Source organism: Crotalus tigris, unplaced genomic scaffold (genome assembly GCF_016545835.1).
Source record: "Crotalus tigris isolate CLP2741 ecotype Arizona unplaced genomic scaffold, ASM1654583v1 scf7180000024339.11422700, whole genome shotgun sequence".
In the NCBI taxonomy this organism is placed as follows: Eukaryota; Metazoa; Chordata; class Lepidosauria; order Squamata; family Viperidae; genus Crotalus; species Crotalus tigris.
Window position 1 is genome coordinate 4,972,687 of NW_024100509.1, and position 26,861 is coordinate 4,999,547.

Sequence of the window (26,861 nt, forward strand, 5' to 3'; positions counted from 1 at the left end):
TCTCTCTCTCTCTCTCTCTCTCTGATATCTAGCAAGGAGGCAATGACTCTCTCTTTCTCTTTTTGTTGTACATGCACCCACACAAAAATTGGGAAGGCATAATAGCAAATGAAATAACAGAACATAATAGAAATAACAGAATAGCCAAGTGGACACACAAGAAATTTATCTCCAGTGCATTAGCTCTCAAAAGTACATGCAAACAACAAAGAGATAGCTCATAGATAATAAATCATAAGATACAATTATAAATCATAGGATATGAACAATTGATAAATCATAATATACCAATAGGAGAAAGTAGTAGGAAAGTTGAGAGATGAGAAAGATGAGAAGGTGCCAACAATGATAGCAATACAGCCTATAGCATAGGTAAATATCTTTAGGCATAAGATAATGCTGTGCAAGTTAGGTGTTTAGCAGAGTGATGGCAAGTTGTTTTGACATGCAATCCCCTACAGTTGTGTCTTGAGGGGAGAAGTTGAAACAGTTTATCTCCAGGATGTCAGGGTTCTGTTTTTGTCTAGTGGGAGGATGCCCTTCGTCCAAACTGAATGCCTTGAAAGGTGTTGCAAAAGTGTCCCAATGCAAAAATTATTTTCTTACATAGGTTTAGACTTGATATGCATGGGCACATAACAGAAGGAGCCTAAAGAGTCAGTGGATATGCCCTCAGTCGTTCATAACTCAACTGTGATAGAACTAGAATATAGCCTTTATCAATAACTTTTGTGCAGATTGTCACAATGTTTTTTTCTATATAATTAAATAGTTCATAAGATAATCTGCTAGTGGATAGATAAAAATGGATTTAATGTATTTATTGTATCTAAACAATGGAAATAGAATATTTGCCTAGTTCACCACATGGTGGCGATATTAACAAAGAAATCTAGTCTACTTCCTCACTATCAGGGCAGACAGTAATACAAAATTGAACAAAAGGAATCTGACTCTTTTTGCGATGAGACATATGCAGACTATAAAATGGGAAAAGACTGAACAATTCAAAATGATTTGCACAACTAAATCATAAAGAAAGGAAAGAAAGACTGATTGTTGGGCAAAATTTGAGCCTACAAGGAAGAGACTGGAATCATGGAGAATTGCTTTTGGAAAAGACAAGGTCTGTATGTCCTTCTCTCTTTCTCATTCCTTAGAGTAATGTGTGCTTCAATTCGCTTTTCTGTCCCTGAAGAAAAGAAAAAGGGGTTTCTGGTGGCTAATGTGCTCAAGGAATTGAAACTGGAAGCAGGGGAGCTCTCAACCCGCAAAGCACATTTAGTTGCTGAGGGCACTCAGGAATACTTCCACCTTGATATTCAGACTGGGAATCTGTTGATTAACGATAACATAGACAGAGAAGCTTTATGTGGCCAGAATGATCCTTGTGTACTTCTATCTCAGCTTGTTCTGGAAAACCCCCTAGATATCTTTAATATTGAAATCAAGATAGAAGATGTGAATGACAATGCCCCCAAATTTTGGAAAAACAATGTGGAGATAGACATTCTTGAGACTGTTCCTAAAAGTACAACATTCCCCTTGGAACCTGCCCAAGATGAAGACTTGGGAGACAATAGCATCCAAAATTATACTCTTAATCCCAATGAGCATTTTAAGCTAGAACTACACAAGAATGAAGACGAAAATGATAATATATATCTTGTTTTGAAGAAAACATTAGATAGGGAGAGGATGCCACACCTTGGATTGACTCTAATGGCTATTGATGGAGGAGTTCCAAAGAAAACAGGCACAGTTCAAATTAATATTAATGTTCTGGATAATAATGATAACTTTCCTCTGTTTAGCAAGTCTGAATATAAGGCAAGAATAAAGGAGAATCTGCCTCTGGGCACTCTTGTGGTTAAGGTGGAAGCTACAGATCTGGATTTGGGTTCAAATGCACAGATCCTCTACTCATTCCATCAAGTGCCGGAAAGAATAAACAATTTGTTCAATTTAAATGAAAGAACAGGAGAAATCACAGTTTTGAGTCAGATTGACTATGAAAAAGAAAAGAGTTACAGTATGAAAATCAGAGCAACAGATGGAGGGGGTCTTTCAGGGCACTGCAAGATTCTGATTGAGGTTGAAGATGTGAATGACAACCCCCCAGAAATGACCATCATATCTCTGACCAGCTTCTTAAAAGAGGACTCTCCCCCAGACACAGTGGTGACCGTCTTCAGTGTTAGAGACCAAGACTCTGGAGACAACAGCAAAACGGTCTGCTCCGTGGAGATGAACCTTCCTTTTGTGCTCAAAAGCACCGCAAACAACTTTTACCAGCTTGTGCTCCAAAGTCCCCTAGACAGAGAGACGGTCACTGAGTACAACATCACCATCACAGCCATTGACTGTGGCTCTCCTAGGCTCACTTCAACAAGACTGATTAATGTTCAGATTTCTGACATCAATGATAACCCTCCTCTTTTTGAAAAGCCTTCATATGACATTCAGATCCGGGAGAATCATATTCCAGGCTTGCTCATTGGCTCAGTCCACGCTGTGGATCTGGACACGGAGCAGAATGCAAAAGTGACTTACTCAGTTCTGCCTGGGAAGGGTGATGGCCTTTTGCCCACTTTCATTTCACTCAACTCTGAAACTGGAAACCTGTATGCCCTCCGATCCCTGGACTATGAGCAGATAAGAGGCTTCAGAGTTATTGTGAGGGCCTCCGATGGTGGTTCTCCTTCCCTGAGCTCAGAAGTGATTGTCCACATCCACATCATAGATGAAAACGACAACGCTCCCTTCTTCCTGTATCCCCTCCAGAACAACACATCCCCATGCAATGAGCTGGTTCCCAAGTCAGCCGAGGCCGGCTATCTGGTCACCAAGGTGGTTGCAGTGGATGCAGATTCTGGCCAAAACTCTTGGCTTTCCTATGAATTGCTGAAGGCCACGGACCCAGCCCTTTTCAGCATAGGAGCGCAGAATGGGGAAGTGAAAACCAGGAGAGCCCTGAATGAGCGAGACACAAACAAGCAGAGGCTGGTGATTCTGGTCAGAGACAACGGTCTTCCTCCCCAGACCAGCACGGCGTTGCTTAATGTCCTTCTTGTGGATGGCTTTTCGGATCCCTTCCTGAGGAGGGTGGATGTCAGTGTGCAAGAACCGGAAGAAGATAAAACCTTGACCAAGTATTTGGTGATCTGCTTGGCTGCTGTCTCCTTTGTGTTCCTGGTCTGTATTGTTGTGTTTATTGTGGTCAAAATCCTCAAGAAGGACCCCCAAAGCCATTTTACTGCAGCTGTTCCTCAGTTCCCACCCGCCAGTGCTGATGCCCCAGAGAACTGTGCAGATTCACAGAATGGGTCACTTCCCAGGACTTACCGTTATGATGTTTGTTTGACTGGTGGATCCTTAAGTAGTGAGTTCCGATTTCTCAGGCCTCTCTTTCCTGTGCTGTCCTGTCCTGTTGGAGATGTTAATGTCCCAGGCAACCACTGGACTTCTTCTGGCCCCGAAGATTTATCTAAGGAGGTTGCAGTTAATGGGAGAACGAAAGAGGTGAGGAAAAACATGCAATTAATTCAGCCTCTTTCTATTTATTCTCCCTTTGTTTGTTTTGCTCTATTAGTTATTCTGGAACTCCATGCTGGTTATTTATTTAAAAAACAAGCAATTTTACTTTAATGTTAGTTGAGAGCATAGATCACAATTCTTTTACAGGTAGTTAGTCAGTCTTTGGTTAACAGCTACTCTTTTAGCGAACATTGGTATTATAATGCGCTGGGTGATAGTTAGAACCGGTCCTAGACCTTCCAGCTGTCCTGGAACCTCCCTGATCGCTTGATTCTGATCTGGGCACTTGGCAACCAGCTCACACTTAGGATGGTTCTGCATCTCATGGTCATGTAATTTGCAACCTTCGCTGCAGGTTTCCCACAAGCAATTTCAATGGGGAAGCTGGCAGGGAGGGTTGCAAACTGCTCGGGTAAGTCTTACCCGGCTGCATACATTCCCCCAGCCTTTCTGCAGTCACACTGGACCTTGCCAATCACCCATACACCCTTGTACACTCTCTCCAGGCCTCACTGTGCTTCTGCTATGTGTCATGGCCATTTGCAGTCTTGTGTACCCTCCCCTACCCAGCAACATCCACTCCCAGCCCTCTTGTGCTCACACTGGGCCTTCCCTGCCAATTGCACAGCCTCTTTGAACTGCAGTCTTTCCCCGGCCAGAGGTGCACCCTCCCTCACATAGCAGTAGGTACCCCAAGCCCTGGCATGGCTTTCTGTGCATCCCCTCACTCCCTCTCCCACCCAGCAGTCGCTGCTTACTTGCCTGCTGGCCTGCTTGTTTGCGGCCTAGTCATCTGTCAGCCTCCCCACTGATTTTGGTTCTTGGAAGCTGGCAGGAAGTTGCAGGTGGTGACCTGTGATTTTCACTTGCCATTGCTAAGCAATATAATCACATGATTTATGAATGTATTGCTTAGTGGCAGAAATTCCAGTCCCAACTGTCATCACATCTTGAGATTCCCTGTACATTGATTTACACGTTATACACTCGCCTGACCTAATTATACCTAAGATAATTTCTGATTCATTGCATTTTAGGAAACCAGTCACTGTCCTGGTATTCTCTGTAAAGCAGCCCATCACTTAATTCATAACAGTTGTTTGGGAATAATAAATTATATGAATCTTAAAGATTCGCACTAATCCTGACTGGCAGCCAGACACAGCGTTTCCACTTCTTATGCCAGTCTTACAAAGTAACCAATATAAATTTAATCTGAGTCACAGGAATTTTTATAGATTAGAGCAAAGAGCAAACTGTTCCAAATATTCTCCTAAAAGGAGCAATATTGACAATCCTGAGTTAAAGTTTCTATTATAGTTCCCTACAAGAACATTTTTTCCTACTATAGTTATTTTTTATTCCTGTCTTCTAGAATTTTTGAGAAATAGATTGAATTTTATAAAAATAAATACTCTGGAGTATTTCCCCATTTAGAGATTGTCAAACCAATTTGCCACCTGGAATTCAAAGATTCTCTTGCCAATATTGCATTTAGGGAACTTGTATGATGATCTGACTGCATTCAACTAATACTATCTTTTTAAAAATAAATGTTATTTTAGCTTCTTCATATTTTCATATCATAAGGGGTCTCTGAAATATTGTATATGTTCAAAAACATATATCAATTGATCAATGTCAATCCATGTTTAGTTGGACTCACTTTTAATTCTGATTCAGGAAGAAAAATTATAGTGACATCTATGAGAGGGAGGGGAGAGATCTGGAAGCAATAGCTATTATGATAATTAATGGCATTGAACACAAGAAATATAATTGCAGGACTGATTGGAAAAAGATGGCATATAGAAATTTAACTGCAATAGAATATCAGTAATTTGGTGCTGTACAAATTGGCTTTTAAAACTAATGTGCTGAATAATTAATTGGAAATACTAGAGAATATTTTTGCTGACAGACATGATATGATTCCCCCTCTACTCACCCAATCATTCAAGAAATCAATCTGATACTTAATATTATTCAACTTATTATCCAAAGCACCTGAGGGCAAGACAAGAAGCAATGGGTGGAAACTCCTTAAAGAGAGATCCAATCTGGAACTAAGGAGAAATTTCCTGACAGTGAGAACAATTAATCAAATGGAGCAGTTTGCTTCCCAGAGTCGTGGGTGCCCCGTGTTGCAGATTTTCAAGAAAAGATTAGACATCTATTTATAACAGAAAATTGGTTGACCCCCTCTTCTTGTGGCAACCCCTCAAATATTGGAACACTGCTATCTTGTCTCCCCTTATCCTTCTTTCACTAGACTAGAGATACTGAATTCTTGCAACAGTTCTTTATGTGCTTTAGCCTCCGGCCCACTAATCATCTTTGTTGCTCTTTTCTGCACTCTTTCCAGAGTCTCAACATCTTTTTTATATTGTGGTGACCAAAACTGGATGCAGTATTCCAAGTGTGGTCTCATCAAGGCATTATAAAGCAGTACTAACACTTCACATGATCTTGAATCTGTCTAGCCTAGGATTGCATTGGCTTTTTTGGTGGATGCAGCAAACTGCTCATTCATATTTAAGTGATTATCCACTAGGACTGCAAGATCTCTCTTGCAGTTACTGCTATTGAGCCAGGTTTCACCTATTCTGTACCTGTACATCTGGTTTTTCTTGCCTAAGTGTAAAACCGTATGTTTCTCTCCACTGAATTTCAATTTGTTACGTGGGGCCCAGTGTTCAAGTCTATCAAGAGCTTCTGGGTTTTGATTGTAACTTCTGGGGTATTGGCTATTCCCACTCTTTTGGTGCCATCTGCAAGTTTGATGAGTTATCCTTCTATTTCCTCATCTAAACTGTTTATAAAGATATTAAAAAGTACTGGGCCAAAACAGAACTTGCGGTACCCAATTGCTTACTTCCCTCCCTGTAGATGTAGTTCCATTAAGGCTACTCATTGAGAGTGGTTTGTCAGCCAGTTAGAAATACATCTGGTGTGATGCTGCCTGTCTCATATTTGCTAGCTTTCTCAAAAGTAACTTGTCGTCTATTTTATCAAATGCATTACTAAAATCCAAATTATATCATCAAGCATCTGTATTAACATGGTTAAAAGAATGGATAACGCTTAGACATAAAAGATTACTATACCTAGAGGGGCATGACCTACAATTTGGATGGCATGCCTTCTTATGGTATTGGAAGAATAAAATACATAGATACTTTCAAAACCATTATATAAGAAAGGCACTGCTTCTAGAATGGGAAAAAATAAAAGCAAAAATTTACATGAAAATACCTGGATGGCTTTCAACAATGGAAGCGTTTCTTCACCCGAACTTAATTAACTATGAGAAAATTGTGACTTATAAAGACATTTTAAATACTGAAGAGAAACTAAAAACCAAACAAGAACTGGAAGAACAGGGCATTGATCTATTATGGTGGGCACACCTGCAAATTCAAACGAGATATGAAAAAGATGTTAAAACATCTGGATTTTACAAAGAACAGACAGAATTTGATCAGATATTATTGACATTAGATGAAAAATTGGTTAAGAAACTGTATAAGTATACGTTAAGTTTAAAGATGGAAAAGGAACAAGTTAAAGAAACAATGATAATATGGACAAAAAACTTTGGGCATAACATAGAGTTAGAAAACTGGCAAAGACTTTGGGAAAGAAATTCTAAAATAACAAAGGTGGTGGCTTACAAAGAAAATCTATATAAAATGTGTTACGGATGGCACTTAATACCTGTGAGGTTAGCGAAAATGTTTAAAAATATGTCTAATAATTGTTGGAAATGTAGACAAAAACCAGGCACATATTATCATCTTTGATGGACATCCCTAAAGCCAAAAGATTTTGGTCAAGCATACATATATAGTTAGAGAAAATGACTAAAAAACACATAGATTTTAAGCCAGAATTATTTTTGTTAGGAATAATTGTAGGAAACTATGAGAAGGAATGTGTATACTTAATGTTACATGTGTTAACTGCAGTGAGAATTGTATTTGCTCAACATTGGAAAGATGAAGAACCACCAGCGGAGGAACAGATAATTAAGAAAATTTTGGACTGCGCAGAAATGGACAGTGACTCTGAAAATGAAAGAGAAAGAAGATTCAGAATATTTTAGAACATGGGATACATTTTATCATGGCTAGAAAAACGAGGTAGAGAGAAAGGAGTTCAACATGTATTAGTAAGCTAAATACTGAAACCCAGACAATATGTTGCTGATAAAATATTAAGGATTTGTGACTATAAAAAATTAATAAAATATTGTAAAAAAAGAAAGCTGTTGCCAAACTGTCCTAATCCATAAATGATTTTCTTACACAGGTTTAGACTTGATATGCATGGGCACACAACAGAAGCCACCTAAAGAGTTACTGGGTATGCTCATAATCATTCAGAACTATATTGTGAAAGGACTGATTGCAGCCTATGTTAATAATATGTGAAAATTCTTGTGCAGATTACCACACTGTTTCTTTTTCTGTATATTAAAATAATTAAGAAAACAATCCTCTTTTGCTTAGATAGATAGATAGATAGATAGATAGATAGATAGATAGATAGATAATGAATAAAATGGATTTCAAGTAATTTCTGTATTTAAACAATAGAAATAGAATTTTTGCCTAGTTCACCACATGGTGGCAATATTAACAAAGAAATTTAGTTCTCTTCTGCTTCCTCAGTATCAGACAATAATACAAAATTGAACAAAAGGAATCTGACTCTTTGGCAGTGAAATGTTTGCAGATCATAACATGGCAGAAAATAAGAAGAATTAAAAATGATTTGCACAGCTAAATTATAAAGAAAGGAAGGAAAGAAAGGCTGACTGTTGGGCAGAATTTGAGCCTACAAGGAAGAGACTGGAATCATGGAGAATTGCTTTTGGAAAAGACAAGGTCTGTATGTCCTTCTCTCTTTCTCATTCCTTAGAGTAATGTGTACTTCAATTCGCTTTTCTGTCCCTGAAGAAAAGAAAAAGGGGTTTCTGGTGGCTAATGTACTGAAGGAATTGAAACTGGAAGCAGGGGAGCTCTCAGCCCGCAAAGCACATTTAGCTGCTGAGGGCATTCAGGAATACTTCCACCTTGATATTCAGACTGGGAATCTGTTGATTAATGATAACATAGACAGAGAAACTTTATGTGGCCAGAATGATCCTTGTGTACTTCTATCTCAGCTTGTTTTGGGAAACCCCTTAGATATCTTTAATATTGAAATCAAGATAGAAGATGTGAATGACAATGCCCCCAAATTTTGGAAAAACAATGTGGAGATAGACATTCTTGAGACTGTTCCTAAAAGTACAACATTCCCCTTGGAACCTGCCCAAGATGAAGACTTGGGAGAGAATAGCATCCAAAATTATACTCTTAATCCCAATGAGCATTTTCAGCTTGAAGTACACAAGAATGAAGATAGAAAAGACAATGTATATCTTGTTTTGAAGAAAACATTAGATAGGGAGAGGATGGCACATCTTGGATTGACTCTAATGGCTATTGATGGAGGAGTTCCAAAGAAAACAGGCACAGTTCAAATTAACATTAATGTGCTGGATAGTAATGATAACTTTCCTCTGTTTAGCAAGTCTGAATATAAGGCAAGAATAAAAGAAAATCTCCCTAAAGGCACTCTTGTGATTAAAGTGGAAGCCGCAGATCTGGATTTGGGTTCAAATGCACAGATACTCTACTCATTCCATCAAGTGCTGGAAAGAATAAACAATTTGTTCTATTTAAATGAAAGAACAGGAGAAATCACAGTTTTGAGTCAGATTGACTATGAAAAAGAAAAGAGTTACAGTATGAACATCAGAGCAACAGATGGAGGGGGTCTTTCAGGGCACTGCAACGTACTGATAGAAATTGAAGATGTGAATGACAACCCCCCAGAAGTGTCCATCATATCTCTGACCAACACTTTAAAGGAAGACTCTCCCCCAGACACAGTGGTGGCCATCTTCAGTGTTAGAGACCAAGACTCTGGAGACAACAGCAAAACAGTCTGCTCCCTGGAGATGAACCTTCCTTTTGTGCTCAAAGGCACCACAAATAACTTTTATCAGCTTGTGCTCCAAAGTCCCCTAGACAGAGAGACGGTCACTGAGTACAACATCACCATCACAGCCATTGACTGTGGCTCTCCTAGGCTCACTTCAACAAGACTGATTAATGTTCAGATCTCCGATGTCAATGATAACTCTCCTCTTTTTGAAAAGTCTTCATTTGACATGCAGATCCGGGAGAATAATATTCCAGGTTTGCTCATTGGCTCAGTCCACGCTGTGGATCTGGACACGAAGCAGAATGCAAAAGTGACTTACTCAGTTCTGCCTGGGAAGGGTGATGGCCTTTTGCCCACTTTCATTTCAATCAACTCTGATACTGGAAACCTGTATGCCCTCCGATCCCTGGACTATGAGCAGATAAGAGGCTTCAGAGTTACTGTGAGGGCCTCTGATGGTGGTTCTCCTTCCCTGAGCTCAGAAGTGATTGTCCGCATCCACATCATAGATGAGAACGACAATGCTCCCTTCTTCCTGTATCCCCTCCAGAACAACACATCCCCATGCAATGAGCTGGTTCCCAAGTCAGCCGAGGCCGGCTATCTGGTCACCAAGGTGGTTGCAGTGGATGCAGATTCTGGCCAAAACTCTTGGCTTTCCTATGAATTGCTGAAGGCCACGGACCCAGCCCTTTTCAGCATAGGAGCGCAGAATGGGGAAGTGAAAACCAGGAGAGCCCTGAATGAGCGAGACACAAACAAGCAGAGGCTGGTGATTCTGGTCAGAGACAACGGTCTTCCTCCCCAGACCAGCACGGCGTTGCTTAATGTCCTTCTTGTGGATGGCTTTTCGGATCCCTTCCTGAGGAGGGTGGATGTCAGTGTGCAAGAACCGGAAGAAGATAAAACCTTGACCAAGTATTTGGTGATCTGCTTGGCTGCTGTCTCCTTTGTGTTCCTGGTCTGTATTGTTGTGTTTATTGTGGTCAAAATCTTCAAGAAGGACCCCCAAAGCCATTTTACTACAGCTGTTCCTCACTTCCCACCCGCCAGTGCTGATGCCCCAGAGAACTGTGCAGATTCACAGAATGGGTCACTTTCCAGGACTTACCGTTATGATGTTTGTTTGACTGGTGGTTCTTTAAGTAGCGAGTTCCGATTTCTCAGGCCTCTCTTTCCTGTATTTTCTGTGGGAGATGTAAACGTCCCAGGCAACCACTGGACTTCTTCTGGCCCTGAAGATTTATCTAAGCAGGTTGTAGTTAATGGCACAACGAAAGAGGTGAGGAAAAATATGCAATTAATCTAGTGACTTTCTATTTATTCCAGCTTTTTTCTTTTTGCTCTTTTGATTTTTCCTGAGCAACTTTGTGGTTATGTCAAAGCAAGAATATAAGGTTGTGTTACTGCTTTTTATAGGTTTCAAAAGTCTTTCTTAAAGCAGTTTTTGTGTTTCTCCAAACTTCTTCCCACCCTCTCACCCATTGGTCAAGTGTCTGGGAATTGGAGGGCACCTGAGGGTATTCAGGTATTGGGCTGAACTCTTTTCCTGTGGCCACTCTGAAAGGCGTGTAGCCAGTGCTGCTGTGCACAGAATTATTGTACGCCACCTCCGCAAAAGGGAGGAGGTCAGTCCAGTTTGTCTGCTGGTAAGAAAAGTAGCATCTAAGATATTGCTCCAGCATTTTGTTAGCAGATTCTGCAGCCCCATTCGTGGCAGGATGAAAAGCAGATGATAAACCTTGAGATGATCCAATTAATTTAAGGAAACTCCTCCAAAACTTCGCTGTGAACTATACCCCCCTGTCCGAAATTATTCACTTAGGGGCGCCATGCAGCTGGTAGATATGTTTCAGGAACAATTTGGTCAGTCGTTGGGCAGATGGGAATCCTTTGCTGGCGATGAAATGAGCCTGCTTTGAGAACAGGTCTATTACCGTCCAGATGACAGTATTTCCACTACTTTCAGGTAGGTCTACTATAAAATCCATAGCTATTTCTTCCCACGGTAGACAAGGGTCTGCCACGGGTTGCAGTAACCCAGGGGTTTTCCCTGGGATTCTTTTCATTGTGGTACATACAGTACAACGTTTTACATAGTTTTCCACATCCCTTTTCAGCCCCGGCCACCAAAATTGCTGGCGGGTGAGGTGTAGGGTTTTCAAATATCCAAAGTGTCCAGCCTGTTTTACATCATGGCTGTGTTTGAGAGCATTAAGACAGAGGGCTTCTGGCAAATATAGTTTCCCCCCTTTGTAGGCCAAGCCATCCCTGCACATTAGGGAGGTGTGATTATCTTTGAACCATTGGTCGGTGAGGAGCTCTCGTTTTATTTTCTTTACTCCAGGGTCATCATGATTGGGGACCCTGCAAGGCGTAAGTTGAGCAGCAGTTTTTGGATTGGGCATAATTGCCTCGTTAACCTCCTCCCATTCACTTTTGTATTGGGGTAACTGGGATAGCGCATCAGCTAGGAAGTTCTTTCCTCCTGGTCTGTACTTTAGAGTGAAGTTGAAGCGGTTAAAGTACTGTGCCCACCATACTTGCTTTGGGAACAGTACATTAGCCGGAACCATAACAAGTTATCTATTGAAGAACCAGGTGAGTTGGCCTTAAGATTTAATTTAGAGTAGAGATCACCATTCCTTCTATAATGTTTGCATTGTTTTAAAAGTCTCTCTCTCTCTCTCTCTCTCTCTCTCTCTCTCTCTCACACACACACACACACACACACACACACACACATTGCCAGTTTTATGTGAATAATTTATTTATACCTCATGCACTACTCTGAAATTAAATAATTAGTGATTCAAGGTATTTTTGAAAAGAAGACCATGTCCTAATGCACTGTATAAAGCAGTGGTTCTCAACCTGTGGGTCGGGACCCCATTTGGGGTCGAACGACCATTTCACGGGGGTCGCCAAACAACGCAGTCCGCCATTTTTTCCCCCTTTTCCTTAGCTGTGCTACTCCCTTTTATTCTTGAATAGAGTCTAATTCTATTGGCTTTCAAAGCCAATAGGAATTGTCCAGGCTGTCTCTGCCCTGCTGAGCCGCCAAAAGTCCCATTCTGCAAACGGTGCTGCACCAGTTGAGTAGTCCTCGACTTATGACCGGTTGAGTAGTCCTCAACTTACGACTGGTTGGGGGTCACGGCATTAAAAAGGTTGAGAACCACTGGTATAAAGCAAGCCATCACTTTACAGAAACTCACATAAAAGTTACATAAACTCCAAAGGATGACACCAATCCTGACTGGTAGCCAGGGATAATATTGCAGCTTGTCCCAAAGGTGCTTTTTCAAAAGACAACTGGACTTTTTGTGTTTTTCTCTTGAAGACATTTTACTTCTCATTCAGGAAGCATCTTCAGTTCTGGATGAGAAGCGAAATATCTTCAAGAGAAAAAACACAGAAAGTCCAGTTGCCTTTTGAAAAAGCATCTTTGAGACAACCATGACCTGGATGAACTGGGAATCTCCATAGACAATACTGCAGCTTCTTATATCAGATCTAGGATGTATATCTGCAAGTACATAGCCAATATATATATATATATATATGTATGTATGTATGTATGTATGTATGTATGTATGTATGTATGTATGTGTATATATATATATATATATATATATATATATATATATATATATATATAATTTGAGTCACAGAAAGTCACAGAATTTTAGATATTACAGGATAGAATTAAATTATTACAAAAGAAGCAGTAATGGAAGTAATGGGCTGGAGTTTGTTATTACATCACTCCAGAAAAGTAAGTTCTTTTACATTATGGTTATTTTTTTATACGTGTCCTGTAGAATTGTTAATGAAAGGATTGAATTTTAGAAAAATATATACTTTGCAACTGTTCATTATATATTGTCAAGGTAACTTGTCATCTGGGGTTTAAAAATTTTGTTGACATTTTTTAAATTCATGGAAATGTTATAATAATCTGTAAACCTTTTAAGTTATGCTGAATTGAATTTAATACTTTATTTGGCGAAGCGTGATTAGACACACAAGGAATTTGTCTCCAATGCAGAAGCTCTCAGTGTATATGCAAAGAACAGACTAATGATAATCATAATAATAATACCAATAAGAGGGGAGTAAGAAAGATAATAAGAAAGATAAATAATAATACTACAGCAATACTACACCGGTAAATTACACATAGACATTAGAAAACACTGTGAAAATTAGGTGTTCAGCAGAGTGATGGTGTGAGGAAAAAAACTGTCCTTGTATCTAGTTGTTTTGACCTGCAATGCCCTGTAGTGCCATCTGAAGGGAGGAGTTGAAACAGTTTATGTCCAGGATGTAAGGGGTCTGCAGGTATCTTCTCAGTCCTTCTTCTGGCCCACGCAATATACAAGTCTTCTATGGAAGGCAGGCTGGTTGCAATTATTTTTTTCTGCAGTCTAAACTATCCTTTTGAGTCTGTACATGTCCTGTTTGGTTGCTGTACCAAACCAGACAGTTACTGAAGTAATTTGTCTGTAAAATTGTATCAGCAGCTCCTGGGACAGTCTGAACTTCCTGAGTTGATGCAAAAAGGACATTCTTTATTGTGCCTTTTTAATCAGTTCCAGATTGTTACAGCTGCATCTCAGGGCCAGTTGTTCATCCTCCTTTCTATGTGCAGATTCATCACCATCTCAAACGAGACCAATGACCATTGTATCATGTGGAAACTTCAGAACTTTAACAGAGGGTTCCCTTGAGATGCAGTCATATAGAGAGAAGAGACCAATGGCGAGAGTACATAGCCCTGAGGTTTAAATATTAATATTGATATCACATCATAAGGGACATCTGAAACATATTCAAAAATATGTATCATGTGATTAATGATATTATCATATTCGCCAATCAATGATTGACTAGATTCACTTTTGTTTTACTGATCCAGAAAGAAAAATAATGGGGGGGGGAAATGGGTTTTTTAAGTATTTTATTAGTTTTCTGTTATTACAATTCATTTCTGCTTAATAAACAATGTGTTGTCTGAGTTAATTTTTGCTTAGTCATAAAGGTTAAGTTCTTACTCTCAATCTTGTTTTTCCAACCATTGATAAAATAAGTTCCATGTTTGAAAGTATTCTGTGTCTTCTTCTTCTCAATGAGAATCTATCCATTTCCTCACAGTCCAATATTTTCTTAATTATCGTTTCCTCCGATGGTGTTATCTCATTTTTCCAGTGCTGCGCAAATGCAATCCTCACTGCTGTTAATACATATAATGTTAAATATACATTTTGTTTATCAAATTTTTCTGGCATTATGCCTAGTAAAAACAGTTCAGGTTTAAAATCTACATGTTTCCCTAATATCTTTTCTAACCAAGTATGTATTTGGGTCCAAATTGTTTTTTGCTTGATTTCCAACATTTACTAGGCATATTTTTAAACATTTTTGCTAATCTAACAGGTGGAAAATGCCATCTATAAAACATTTTATATAAGTTTTCTTTATATGAAGTAGCAATTGTCAGCTTATAATTTATTTCCCCAAAATTTTGCCATTTTTCTAATTCTATGTTATATCCAAAAAGTTTGCCCAAATAATCATTGTTTCTTTCACTTGTTCATCTTCCATTTTTAAATTCAATAAAAAGTTATACATTTTTAATCATTTTTTCATCAGAAATCAACAACACCTGATCAAATAGTCTGATCTTTATAAAAATCATATGTTTTAACATCTTTGTCATATCTCGATTGCATTTGTAATCGGGGCCATCATGGTAAGTCAATGCCCTGGTCTTCTAGCTCTTGTTTAGATTTTAATTTCCCATCTGTATTCAAAATATCCTTATAGGTTAAGATTTTTTCAGATTTAACTAGATTTGGGTGAGCAAAAGCTTCCATCGTTGATAGCCATCCTGGGATTTTCATATGAATTTTAGGTAGTGATGCATATCTTATATAATGGTTTTGGAAGTATCTATGGGTTTTATTCTTTTCATACCATAAAAAAGCATGCCATGCAAGTTGCAGATCATGTCCTTCTAAATATAACAGCCTTTTGTTTTTGAGGGTTATCCATTTTTTTAGCCATGTTAACGCACATGCTTGGTAGTATAGGACCCAATCTGGTAAACCAAATCCTCTATTTTCTTTGATATCTTGTAACATTTTCAGTTTAATTCTGGCTTTCTTTCCTTGCCAAATAAATTTCAAGATCAATCTATTCAAATCATCCAAAAACTTTTTTTCTATTTTTACAGGTACTGTTTGAAATAAAAAAAGAAGTTTTGGTAAAGTATTCATTTTCACAGTAGCTATTACTCCTAGTAATGATAATTGTAGGTTTTTCCATTTTTCCAAGTCTGTTTTTATTTGACTTAGTAATTTTATGTAGTTAGCTTCTTTTATCATTGCACATCTTGCTGTTAAATATATCCCCAAATATTTAACTTTCTTAACTATTTGTAAGTCTATTTTTTCTACAGTTGTGTTTTTTGCTTATCTATAAGATTTTTAACTATAACTGGTTTTTTTCTCTATTTATTTTAAGTCCTGCTATTTCTCCAAATTCTTCTATATTTTTCAGTAATTTGGATTTGTATCCAACGGTTCTTCTATCTAGAATACCAAGTCGTCTGTGAATGCTTGTAGTTTATAACTTTCGTCTTTTATCTCCATTCCTTTAATTTCCAAATCTTGTCTGATGTTCCTATTGAGAACTTCCAATGTTAGTATAAATAACAGTGGGGATAGTGGACATCCTTGTCTTGTACCTTTCTTTATATTAAAGTTCTCCATATAGTCTCCATTGACAATTTTGTTGTTTGTTTATCATATATTGTCTTAATAGTTTTTATAAAGTTTTCTCCAAAATTCATACAGTTTAATTGTTGTATCATAAATTGCCAAATTACATTATCAAAAGCTTTTTGGGCATCTAGGAAAATTAATACCATTTGTTTTCCTGGATGCATTTCATAGTATTCCAGTGTATTTAAAATAATCCTCAAATTATTTTTTATTTGTCTTTTTGGTAGAAATTCATTTTGATCTGGATGGATAAATTCAATCAAAAATCTTTTCAGTCTTTCTGCTATTATTGAGGAAAGATTTTATAACCCACTTTTAATAATCATATAGGTCTATAATTTTATATGTAAATCTGAATCTTCTTTTGGTATTAAAATTATATTTGCTTCTATACACATATTTGGTAATTTGGTCTCTGATAATACCTCATTACACACTTCCTTCATCGGTAAGCTTAATGTATCTTGTAGACATTTGTAGACCTCTACAAGTAACCCATCCAGTCCTGGGGTTTTATCATTTTTCTGTTTTTTTTATAGTTTGCATCACTTCCATCATTGTAATTTTTTTATTTAGTATATTTTACCAGGTTTACCAGGTTTGTAATCCACAGTGTGCAGTATAATTCCATATGCTCAATGATAAAATATCACATAGAGTCTTGCTTCTGGACGTAGTATACTTAGATTTCAGTAAAGCATTTGATAAAGTAGACCACAACCTACTCCTTGGTAAGCTTGAAAAAGGTGGAATAGACCACATCATCATCAGATGGATTTGTAGCTGAATGACAAACCATACTCAATGAGTATTCCTCAATGATACTACATCCACATGGAGAGAAATAAGCAGTGGGGTACCACAAGGCTCCATCTTAGGCCTAGTACTTTTCAATATCTTCATCAATGATTTAGATAAGGGAATTGAAGGGGAACTCATCAAATTTGTAGACGACACTAAACTGGCAGGAGTATCCAACACTGCAGAAGACAAACTCAGGATCCAAAAAGATCTTAACAAACTTGAACAATGGGCCCTAGCCAACAAAATGAGTTTCAATGTGGAGAAAAGCACAGTTTTACATTTAGGCAGGAAAATCAAAGGCACAAATAAAAATTAGGCAAGATCTGGCTTAAAAACAGTAACTATGAGAGGGACCTTAGAGTCCTAGTGGACGATCACTTGACTATGAGCCAGCAGTGTGCAGCAGTAGCCAAAAAAGCTAATACAATCCTGAGGCATAGAATCAAGATCACGCAAAGTATGAGTACCACTTTATAAAACCATAGTAAGACCACACCTGGAATACGGCAAACAATTTTGGTCACCATACTACAAAAAAGATATTGAGACCTTGGAAAAAGTTCAGAGAAGAGCAACTAAGATGATCAAAGGCCTGGACACTAAAACATTCGAAGAACGGCTGCAGGACTTGGGTTTGGCTAGTCTAAAGAAAAGAAGAAATAGAGGAGACGTGATAGCAGTGTTCCAGTATTTGAGGGGCTGCCACAAAGAAGAGGAGGTTACATTATTCTCCAAAGCACCAGAGGGCAGGACAAAAAACAATGGTTGGAAACTGATCAAAGAGAGAAGCAACATGGAATTAAGGAGAAACTTCCTGACAGTGAGGACAATTAACCAGTGGAACAGCTTGACTCCAGAAATTGTGGGCGCTCCATCACTGGAGATTTTCAAGAAGAGGTTAGACAGTCACTTGTCTGAGATGGTATCGGTTCTCCTGTTTAAGCAGGGGACTGGACTAGAAAACCTCCAAGGTCCCTTTCATATTCATATTCTATTCTATTCTATTCTATTCTATTCTATTCTATTCTATTCTATTCTATTCTATTCTATTCTATTCTATTCTTCTAGATATTTACTGGATATTATCAGATTCCAAGAATGACCAGTACATTTTGTATACGCAACTCATTCCAACGGGATGGTCAGAAAGAGTTGATTTACATCACCTAGTTACCTTGTCACCTGAAAGGGTCTTCAATCACTTTTGGAAAACAGAAACAGAAAATGTCAGCCTTTATTTATTTCCCTCCCATTGCAAACTTGACTTCCAGGAACATTTCCCTAGTTCAGTTTGAAAGTAGTCTTCCTTCTAGTGAGTAATCTTGACCATTTAGAGGCTAACCTCAGCAGTTAATGGGCTACTTAGAGAGGAAGTCAAACACAAGGCCCATGGGCTGAATCTGGCTCACGATTGGCCCATATTTGGCCTGCAGGGCCACCCCGGAGACAGCGAGGGACTGGCCCCTATTGCCCTGGCCCTGGTCCTGCCCAGCCTGGCTGGGTGTCTCTCCCCAGGTGCTTGCACAGGAGGCAATGAGTACACCTGGGGGGTGATGGTATCCAGTGGCAACTGCAGCCTGGCTCAGCAGTCCACTGCCATCACTGGACCGGCCCTACTCCCTCCCACCATCTGTTTTTGCTTGCAGTTGGAGAGCAGGTCACTGCTGATCATCTTCTCCTCAGCTCCCTTGTAGATCTTGCCTTTGGTCTGCATGTGGAATGCGTTCTCTTCATGCACCTTGGCCCCACCACAGGTTGCCGTCGCCACCAAGGCCACCAACATTTCCCTCATGCACACAGTGCACCTCAGCCCTGCCATGGGCTGCCACTGAGGCCGCCAGCAGCTCACATAGGTCCATTAGGCATGCCCAGTTCCAGCAAGCAAAAGACAGCCACCCCGAGTGGGGAAAGCTGGATCCCCATCGGCGCCATGGCCGCCCAGGCACAGCCAGGATTGCATACCTCTCCCCACATCTCTGCTGGGCCTGGGTTAGGGTTAGACGAGCCTCCCACCCCCTGCCCCACCAACTGGAGACTCCTGGATCTTCCCAACCCCACCCAGCCCCCACCCTGACGCGAGCTACGTCAAGTTGGCCTTGCCCACCCCAGCCACACCCACCCAGTCCCCCAAGGGCAACCACAATGCTGATGTGGCCCTCAATGAAATTGTGTTTGACATCCCTGCCCTAAAGAATACTTGGAAAGGTGGAAGGAAATAATAGATGAGGTTGCACAAAGGAATGTAACAAAGAAAGGAATGTAACAATTTATTTTCTGAGACACTAAGATAGAAAGGTGAACTTGAGCTAATCTCTCTGTCTGATGCCTAGGAAAGAGGCAATGGCAGCCACTTCTGCAAAATCTAGTCAAAAAAACTATAGGGACCAGTCTAGGCAGTTGACAGGAACAAAAAACCGAGTATGTCTAGTCCAGGGGTAGGCAACCTTGGCTCTTTTATGACTTGTGGACTTCAATACCAAGAATTCCTGAACCAGCCATGCTGACTCAGGAATTCTGAGAGTTGAAGTCCACAAGTCATAAAAGAGCCAAGGCTGCCTACCCCTGGTCTAGTCTAATGAAAAGAAGGACTAGGGGTGACATAATAGTAGTCTCCCAACATCTAAGGAGATGCCATAAAGAAAAGGGGTCAACCTCTTCTCTAAAGTACCTGAAGACAGGAGAAGAAATTTTCCTAGAAATAAGAAGTTTCCTGACAATCAATCAGTGCAACAAGTTGCCTTCAGAAATTGTGGGTGCTCCATCACTAAAGGTTTATAAGAAGAGATTAGACAGCAGTTTGTCTGGAATGGTAGTGGATCTCCTAGCTAGAAAACCTCCAAGGTCCCTTCCAACTTCTGTTCTGTTCTGTTCTACTCTACTCTACTCTACTCTACTCTACTCTATTCTATTCCCCCCACAAAAAAAGTGGGAACATGTAGCAGAACATGAATTATCCATTGGGAAGATATCATTGCCTTTAGTTCAAACTGTGTTGGCAAACTGTCCCAATACGGAAATGATTTTCTTACACAGATTTTGACTTGATATGCATGGGCACACAATAGAAGCCACCTAGAGTCACTGAATATGCCCACAGTCATTCAACACTATATTGTAAAAGGACTGGATTACAACCTGTATCAATAAGGTACAAAACGTTTGTACATATTGCCGCTCTTTTCTTTTTCTATATAATTGACCAGTAGATAGATAAAAATGGATTCAATACAATACAAATACAGTAAAGGATTTGCCTAGTTCACCACATGGTGGCGATATTAACAAAGAAATTTAATTCTGTTCTGCTTGCTCAGTATCAGGGCAGGCAGTTATACAAAAATCAAAAAGAATCTGATTCTTTGGCGGTGAAACATTTGCAGATCATAAGATGGCAAAAATCTAAAACAAGAAGAATTAAGAATGATTTGCACAACTAAATCATAAAGAAAGGAAAGAAAGGCTGACTGTTGGGCAGAATTTGAGCCTACAAGGAAGAGACTGGAATCATGGAGAATTGCTTTTGGAAAAGACAAGGTCTGTATGTCCTTCTCTCTTTCTCATTCCTTAAAGTAATGTGTGCTTCAATTCGCTTTTCTGTCCCTGAAGAGAAGAAAAGGGGGTTTCTGGTGGCTAATGTACTCAAGGAATTGAAACTGGAAGCAGGGGAGCTCTCAGCCCGCAAAGCACATTTAGTTGCTGAGGGCATTCAGGAATACTTCCACCTTGATATTCAGACTGGGGATCTGTTGATTAAGGATAACATAGACAGAGAAGCTTTATGTGGCCAGAATGATCCTTGTGTACTTCTATCTCAGCTTGTTTTGGAAAACCCCTTAGATATCTTTAATACTGAAATCAAGATAGAAGATGTGAATGACAATGCCCCCAAATTTTGGAAAAACGAAGTGGTGCTGGACATTCCTGAGAACATTCCTGAAACTACAACATTCCCCTTAGAATCAGCACAGGATGAGGACCTGGAAGAAAATAGTATCCAAAATTATACTCTGAGTCCCAATGAGCATTTTCGGCTAGATGTGCAAAGGAATAAAGATGGAAACCACTATGTAGATCTTGTTCTGGAGAAGTCACTAGATAGGGAGAGGATGGCACACCTTGGATTGACTCTAATGGCTATTGATGGAGGAGTTCCAAAGAAAACAGGCACAGTTCAAATTAATATTAATGTTCTGGATAATAATGATAACTTTCCTCTGTTTAGCAAGTCTGAATATAAGGCAAGAATAAAGGAGAATCTCCCTAAGGGCACTCTTGTGGTTAAGGTGGAAGCCACAGATCTGGATTTGGGTTCAAATGCACAGATACTCTACTCATTCCATCGAGTCCTAGAAAGGATAAATAATTTATTTTTTTTAAATGAAATTACTGGTGAAATCTGTGTTTGGGGACAGATTGACTATGAAAAAGAAAAAAGTTACAGCATGAATATTAGAGCAACAGATGGAGGTGGTCTTTCAGGACACTGCAATATATTGATTGAGATTGAAGATGAGAATGACAACCCTCCAGAAGTGTCCATCATATCTCTGACCAACACTTTAAAGGAAGACTCTCCTCCAGACACAGTGGTGGCCGTCTTCAGTGTTAGAGACCAAGACTCTGGAGACAACAGCAAAACGGTCTGCTCTGTGGAGATGAACCTTCCTTTTGTGCTCAAAGGCACCACAAACAATTTTTATCAGCTTGTGCTCCAAAGTCCCCTAGACAGAGAGATGGTCACTGAGTACAACATCACCATCACAGCCATTGACTGTGGCTCTCCTAGGCTCACTTCAACAAGACTGATTAATGTTCAGATCTCCGATGTCAATGATAACCCTCCTCTTTTTGAAAAGTCTTCATATGACATGCAGATCCGGGAGAATCATATTCCAGGCTTGCTCATCGGCTCAGTCCACGCTGTGGATCTGGACATAAAGCAGAATGCAAATGTGACTTACTCAGTTCTGCCTGGGAAGGGTGATGGCCTTTTGCCCACTTTTATTTCAATCAACTCTGAAACTGGAAACCTGTATGCCCTCCGATCCCTGGACTATGAGCAGATAAGAGGCTTCAGAGTTACTGTGAGGGCCTCTGATGGTGGTTCTCCTTCCCTGAGATCAGAAGTGATTGTCCGCATCCACATCATAGATGAAAACGACAACGCTCCCTTCTTCCTGTATCCCCTCCAGAACAATACATCCCCATGCAATGAGCTGGTTCCCAAGTCAGCCGAGGCCGGCTATCTGGTCACCAAGGTGGTTGCAGTGGATGCAGATTCTGGCCAAAACTCTTGGCTTTCCTATGAATTGCTGAAGGCCACAGACCCAGCCCTTTTCAGCATAGGAGCGCAGAATGGGGAAGTGAAAACCAGGAGAGCCCTGAATGAGCGAGACACAAACAAGCAGAGGCTGGTGATTCTGGTCAGAGACAACGGTCTTCCTCCCCAGACCAGCACGGCGTTGCTTAATGTCCTTCTTGTGGATGGCTTTTCGGATCCCTTCCTGAGGAGGGTGGATGTCAGTGTGCAAGAACCGGAAGAAGATAAAACCTTGACCAAGTATTTGGTGATCTGCTTGGCTGCTGTCTCCTTTGTGTTCCTGGTCTGTATTGTTGTGTTTATTGTGGTCAAAATCCTCAAGAAGGACCCCCAAAGCCATTTTACTGCAGCTGTTCCTCACTTCCCACCCGCCAGTGCTGATGCCCCAGAGAACTGTGCAGATTCACAGAATGGGTCTCTTCCCAGGACTTACCGTTATGATGTTTGTTTGACCGGTGGATCCTTAAGTAGCGAGTTCCGATTTCTCAGGCCCCTCTTTCCTGTCTTTTCGGTGGGAGATGTAAATGTCCCAGGGAACTCTAGGATTTCTTCAGACATCAAGGATACTTCTGAGCAGATTGTAAATATTGCAGCAAAGAAACAGGTGAGAAAACTGCTTTGTTAATGCTGCCTTTGCATTCCTCAATTTTGCTTAATTTTAAAAAATTAAAAATATTTTAGCTGGTGCTGTTTTCTCTTTCATATATTTTTGTTCAATTTATCTTATGTCCAGTATGATACCATCTTTTTTCCTTCATTTTTTCTCATGTTAACCTACCTATTGTCATTTTTTAAAAATGCAACTATTACCTACAGTACAGAGATAGTGGGCTGAGCACAGATTTGCCAAACAACAAATTTATAAGTGTGTTGGCGACCTTTCAACGAAGTCCCATTCGTCATCTTCAGGGTGGTGCTTTCAGCTTCGTGCTTTGTGCTTCGAGCAATTGCTCCTCGAAGCACGAAGCTGAAAGCACCAGCCTGAAGATGACGAATGGGACTTCGTCGAAACGTCGGCAAGACACTTCCAATTTTACGCGGGAGAAAACCCAAACAACCAAATATATTTATGCATATATATATTATGCATATATATATGCATAAACCTATTTCTGGAATCAATGTGAATTTTCATAGGCTATTGAATAGTATACATTGCTTTAAAAAAAACACTATTTGATGATAGAAAACTCCTACAAGAAAGTTATACACTCTATATTTGTACAAGATAGCTGTAATTTAAAGAACAAAAAGTAAAAATAAGTTGTGTTTTAACTGATAGTTCTGTCATATATTTAGGGTTTTTTTATGATACACAAAGCAGGTATTATGCCATTTTACTTCTTGTTTTCTAACAGTTGTGTTTAATTCAATATATTTGGTTACAAGCGATTATGATGATATTCTTGTGAACTATTTTATAGTAGTACAAATAGTTGTAACTATTATGACTGTATTGTTTATAAGGGCATGTTGATTTAGTGACCAAATTTGAAGCAAAGTGCCAAATCAAAATAGTATTGGCTTTTAAAATACTGGATTACAGCTTCAATATTGTTTCAGTATTGACCCTAAAAGCTCTTTGGGGCATTCTTTATCTATACCGGTTCTATAATTTAGTTTGCAGTGCTGAGACAGATGGATGGCTTGATTTTTGGACTCAGAGTACTGCTTCAAATTGGACTGACTCTTGAGTACTGAAATCATGACTATATTTGTTGGAATGGAGTTGTTCCATGCGGGCCTGATAATTTAAGAAATGTATCAGCATGGCCAGTTTTAACTAACATCTTCCAAAAGGGATGGAATTGAAGAATAAGCCTGACCATTTTGATGGCTTTGGAAGTCCATCTGGCTCAAACATGTCTAGCCATTTATGTATTTATAATTTGGTGCTGCCTCAATCACTGGAGTTATTCTAGCCAATCAAAAGTTTGTTCTGCCAAAGTACTCACTCCACTTTCAGATGCTGTTATGCTCTCCCTCCCACTTTCTGCTCCTGCATCCACCAAATCTTTGGCCTCTTCCAAACACTCCCCAGTCTTTCTTCCCCAGTGCAGGTTGTCCAACTCGGTTTCACACCCTTACTGTACACAATTGGGCTTGCTCACATTCTAACCCACTCTCTGAATAACTTCTCCTCTCATCCATCATACCTGACTGGTTTTTCTTTCATTAATAAAGCGCCAACTGCGCTTTGCCACCCATTTCCTATAAGATAGGCTGCAGGGAATTTTCTCTCCACTTCCTTGGTATTTCACTTACTTGTAATCTTCATACGTTAGTGAAACATAGCATTACAGATTTTTTTCCTACAAATCTTTTACACAGAAATCCTTCAAAACATGCTAAATCAGGACAGAGTGACGGATCCCAGTGCTCCCCAGTTGCTTCTGAGTGCTCTGACATTTTCCTTAGTCACTTCCTAGAATATGGCTTTGCTTAGTCTTGTACCATCAATTAAACCTCACTTTGTTTCTTCTTCTGGTTGGCTCAAGGTAAATGTGCCAATACATTAATCTTTGGCTTTATTCGTTTTTAGTAGCATAATCAAGCATTTTAACATCTGATAAGATATATGCTTAGAAATTTTCTTCTCTCTCTCTTTCTCTCTCTCTCTCTCTCTCTCACACACACACACACACACACACGTGCACCCCAACACATACAGCAACTCATACACGCACACACACGTGGAGAGAGAGAGAGAGAGAGAGAGAGAGAACCTACGTAAATATCAGTTTAAACCTGATATTTGCTAGGCAAGGCATCTTATAGTATATCTTCGTTTTGCAATCTAATATGCTAGAAGTATCTATGCAAATATAATTTAGTATTGAAAAATTACAATGCTTCCTTTTACAATTTTGCAGGGTAAAGTTCCTTTGTCTGAAGATCCTGCTGCTAAATCTGGAGGCCCAAGCTGTACTGTAAATCAAGCAATAGGTGTAAATATGAACTCTGGTCAAAGCGACTGGCTTTCCTATCACTAGATGACACTTACCAACTCCATCCATCATTCTGTCTCTGTCAGAAGATACATGCAAGAATCATCTAGACTGAAAAGAATGGGTCCTCTGTATAAAAGAACATCAGAGACAAACTTTGAAAACTGTTTAAAACAAGCCAGATTGAAAATAACAAGAATGCCCTTATGCTGTTCCATTCACTTTGACTGAATTTGTGTGGAGTGATATACAAATGGATTATGTGCATACATTTTACCTACTATGTAACTGATTTGTTATTTCTGCTTTGTAGACTTTTATAATAGGCTACTGTTTTTTTAACCTAGGAGACCCTGCTGCATGTTTATCATGATGATTCTTTGACTTATGATTTATGAGATTATGCTCCTTCCATAAAATATTTTAAATAGCTATATTAATTTCTTGGACATTTTATTTATTTAACTAATGGTCAAATAAAATGTACCTACATAAATTTTGGGTAACACAAGTGATTAGATATGCTTAGTTAGAAAAAAAGTGAATGATTTTTCCAATGATGGTGCACTTAGATCCTAGGTGTACCTAAGTCCTCAGTTACATCATTATCTGAGGTTATGCTTGAAATAGTGATTTTCACAATACCCAAACTCTACATGTGCATGTCTACATGCAAAATGGAATTTCAGTAATATACAATTGTTCTTGATTTCTTGCAATCACAATGTACAGTATGTAGATACTGTACATTCATACACACATACATACATGCATGTATACATACATAATATACTGCAAGGTAACTAATTCTTCTTTGGAAAAAGTAGAATGAACTATGCACAATTTGAAAAGAGCGCCATGCCTTCAGTGGCATTATAGTCAAGAGGACCAAATAAGCTCCCTCAGTCCTTTGCTGCTCTTTAAGATCTGTTCACTTACAATGATCAGAAATTATTCCAAAGGTAACTAAAAGAGATTTAACACCAATATTGACAATCCTTTCTACAGCAAAAAAAAAGAGTAATTTAACATAAAATCCATAAGAAAGTACTTCTATTAAGGACTACTTTTAAAAATCCTATCTTTTAATATAATTTTCTGGTTTTGTGCTTACATAGTTAAATGAGATGTCTGTACATTTTGTGTTTTATTAGTATATTGTGTTCAGACTATCACAAAAATCACAATTGTAAAGAGATTTATATCTGGATGAAAAAGTGTAGCAAGTAGTATTATATTGATGTAGCAGATTAGATAGTGAAGGATGCAATGCGGAAACAACTGGAATCAGCAAGAAAATGTGTAAATGCTTTAAAGGATGTGGAGTACAGTACACCCATTTTGCTTTATGCACTGTAATCACTATGTAAAGGGGAAATAAAAACACCATATACATATTGTAAGTCAGATTTTAATATGGTATTTGTATGCTCAAAATTAATAAAATTGGTTTGTAAATTCTTTAAA

At 39.1% G+C, this 26,861-nt stretch overlaps 4 protein-coding genes across 5 annotated transcripts in view; all 4 read left to right on the forward strand.

The window, feature by feature from the left end:
- LOC120300295 (protocadherin beta-16-like) overlaps positions 1–25,420 on the forward strand; it is a 43,666-nt gene extending 18,246 nt beyond the window's left edge. For both annotated transcript variants that reach the window (XM_039326117.1, XM_039326118.1), the window contains exon 3: positions 25,320–25,420. The gene's annotated coding sequence lies outside the window, so the exon portion shown is untranslated. The remainder of the gene's footprint in view (positions 1–25,319) is intronic.
- LOC120300282 (protocadherin Fat 4-like) overlaps positions 1–26,861 on the forward strand; it is an 85,847-nt gene extending 58,986 nt beyond the window's left edge. The window contains exon 10 of the mRNA XM_039326100.1: positions 25,320–26,861. Coding sequence (XP_039182034.1) covers positions 25,320–25,439 — 120 coding nt within the window. The 3' untranslated portion in view covers positions 25,440–26,861. The remainder of the gene's footprint in view (positions 1–25,319) is intronic.
- LOC120300298 (protocadherin beta-16-like) lies at positions 1,135–25,360 on the forward strand. Its single transcript, XM_039326120.1, has 3 exons — positions 1,135–3,522; positions 7,506–8,426; positions 25,320–25,360. The coding sequence occupies exons 1-2, from the start codon at positions 1,165–1,167 to the stop codon at positions 7,506–7,508; spliced, it is 2,361 nt and encodes a 786-aa protein (XP_039182054.1). The 5' UTR covers positions 1,135–1,164; the 3' UTR covers positions 7,509–8,426; positions 25,320–25,360.
- On the forward strand, positions 8,433–15,967 carry LOC120300297 (protocadherin beta-16-like). Its single transcript, XM_039326119.1, has 2 exons — positions 8,433–10,816; positions 15,773–15,967. The coding sequence occupies exons 1-2, from the start codon at positions 8,465–8,467 to the stop codon at positions 15,824–15,826; spliced, it is 2,406 nt and encodes an 801-aa protein (XP_039182053.1). The 5' UTR covers positions 8,433–8,464; the 3' UTR covers positions 15,827–15,967.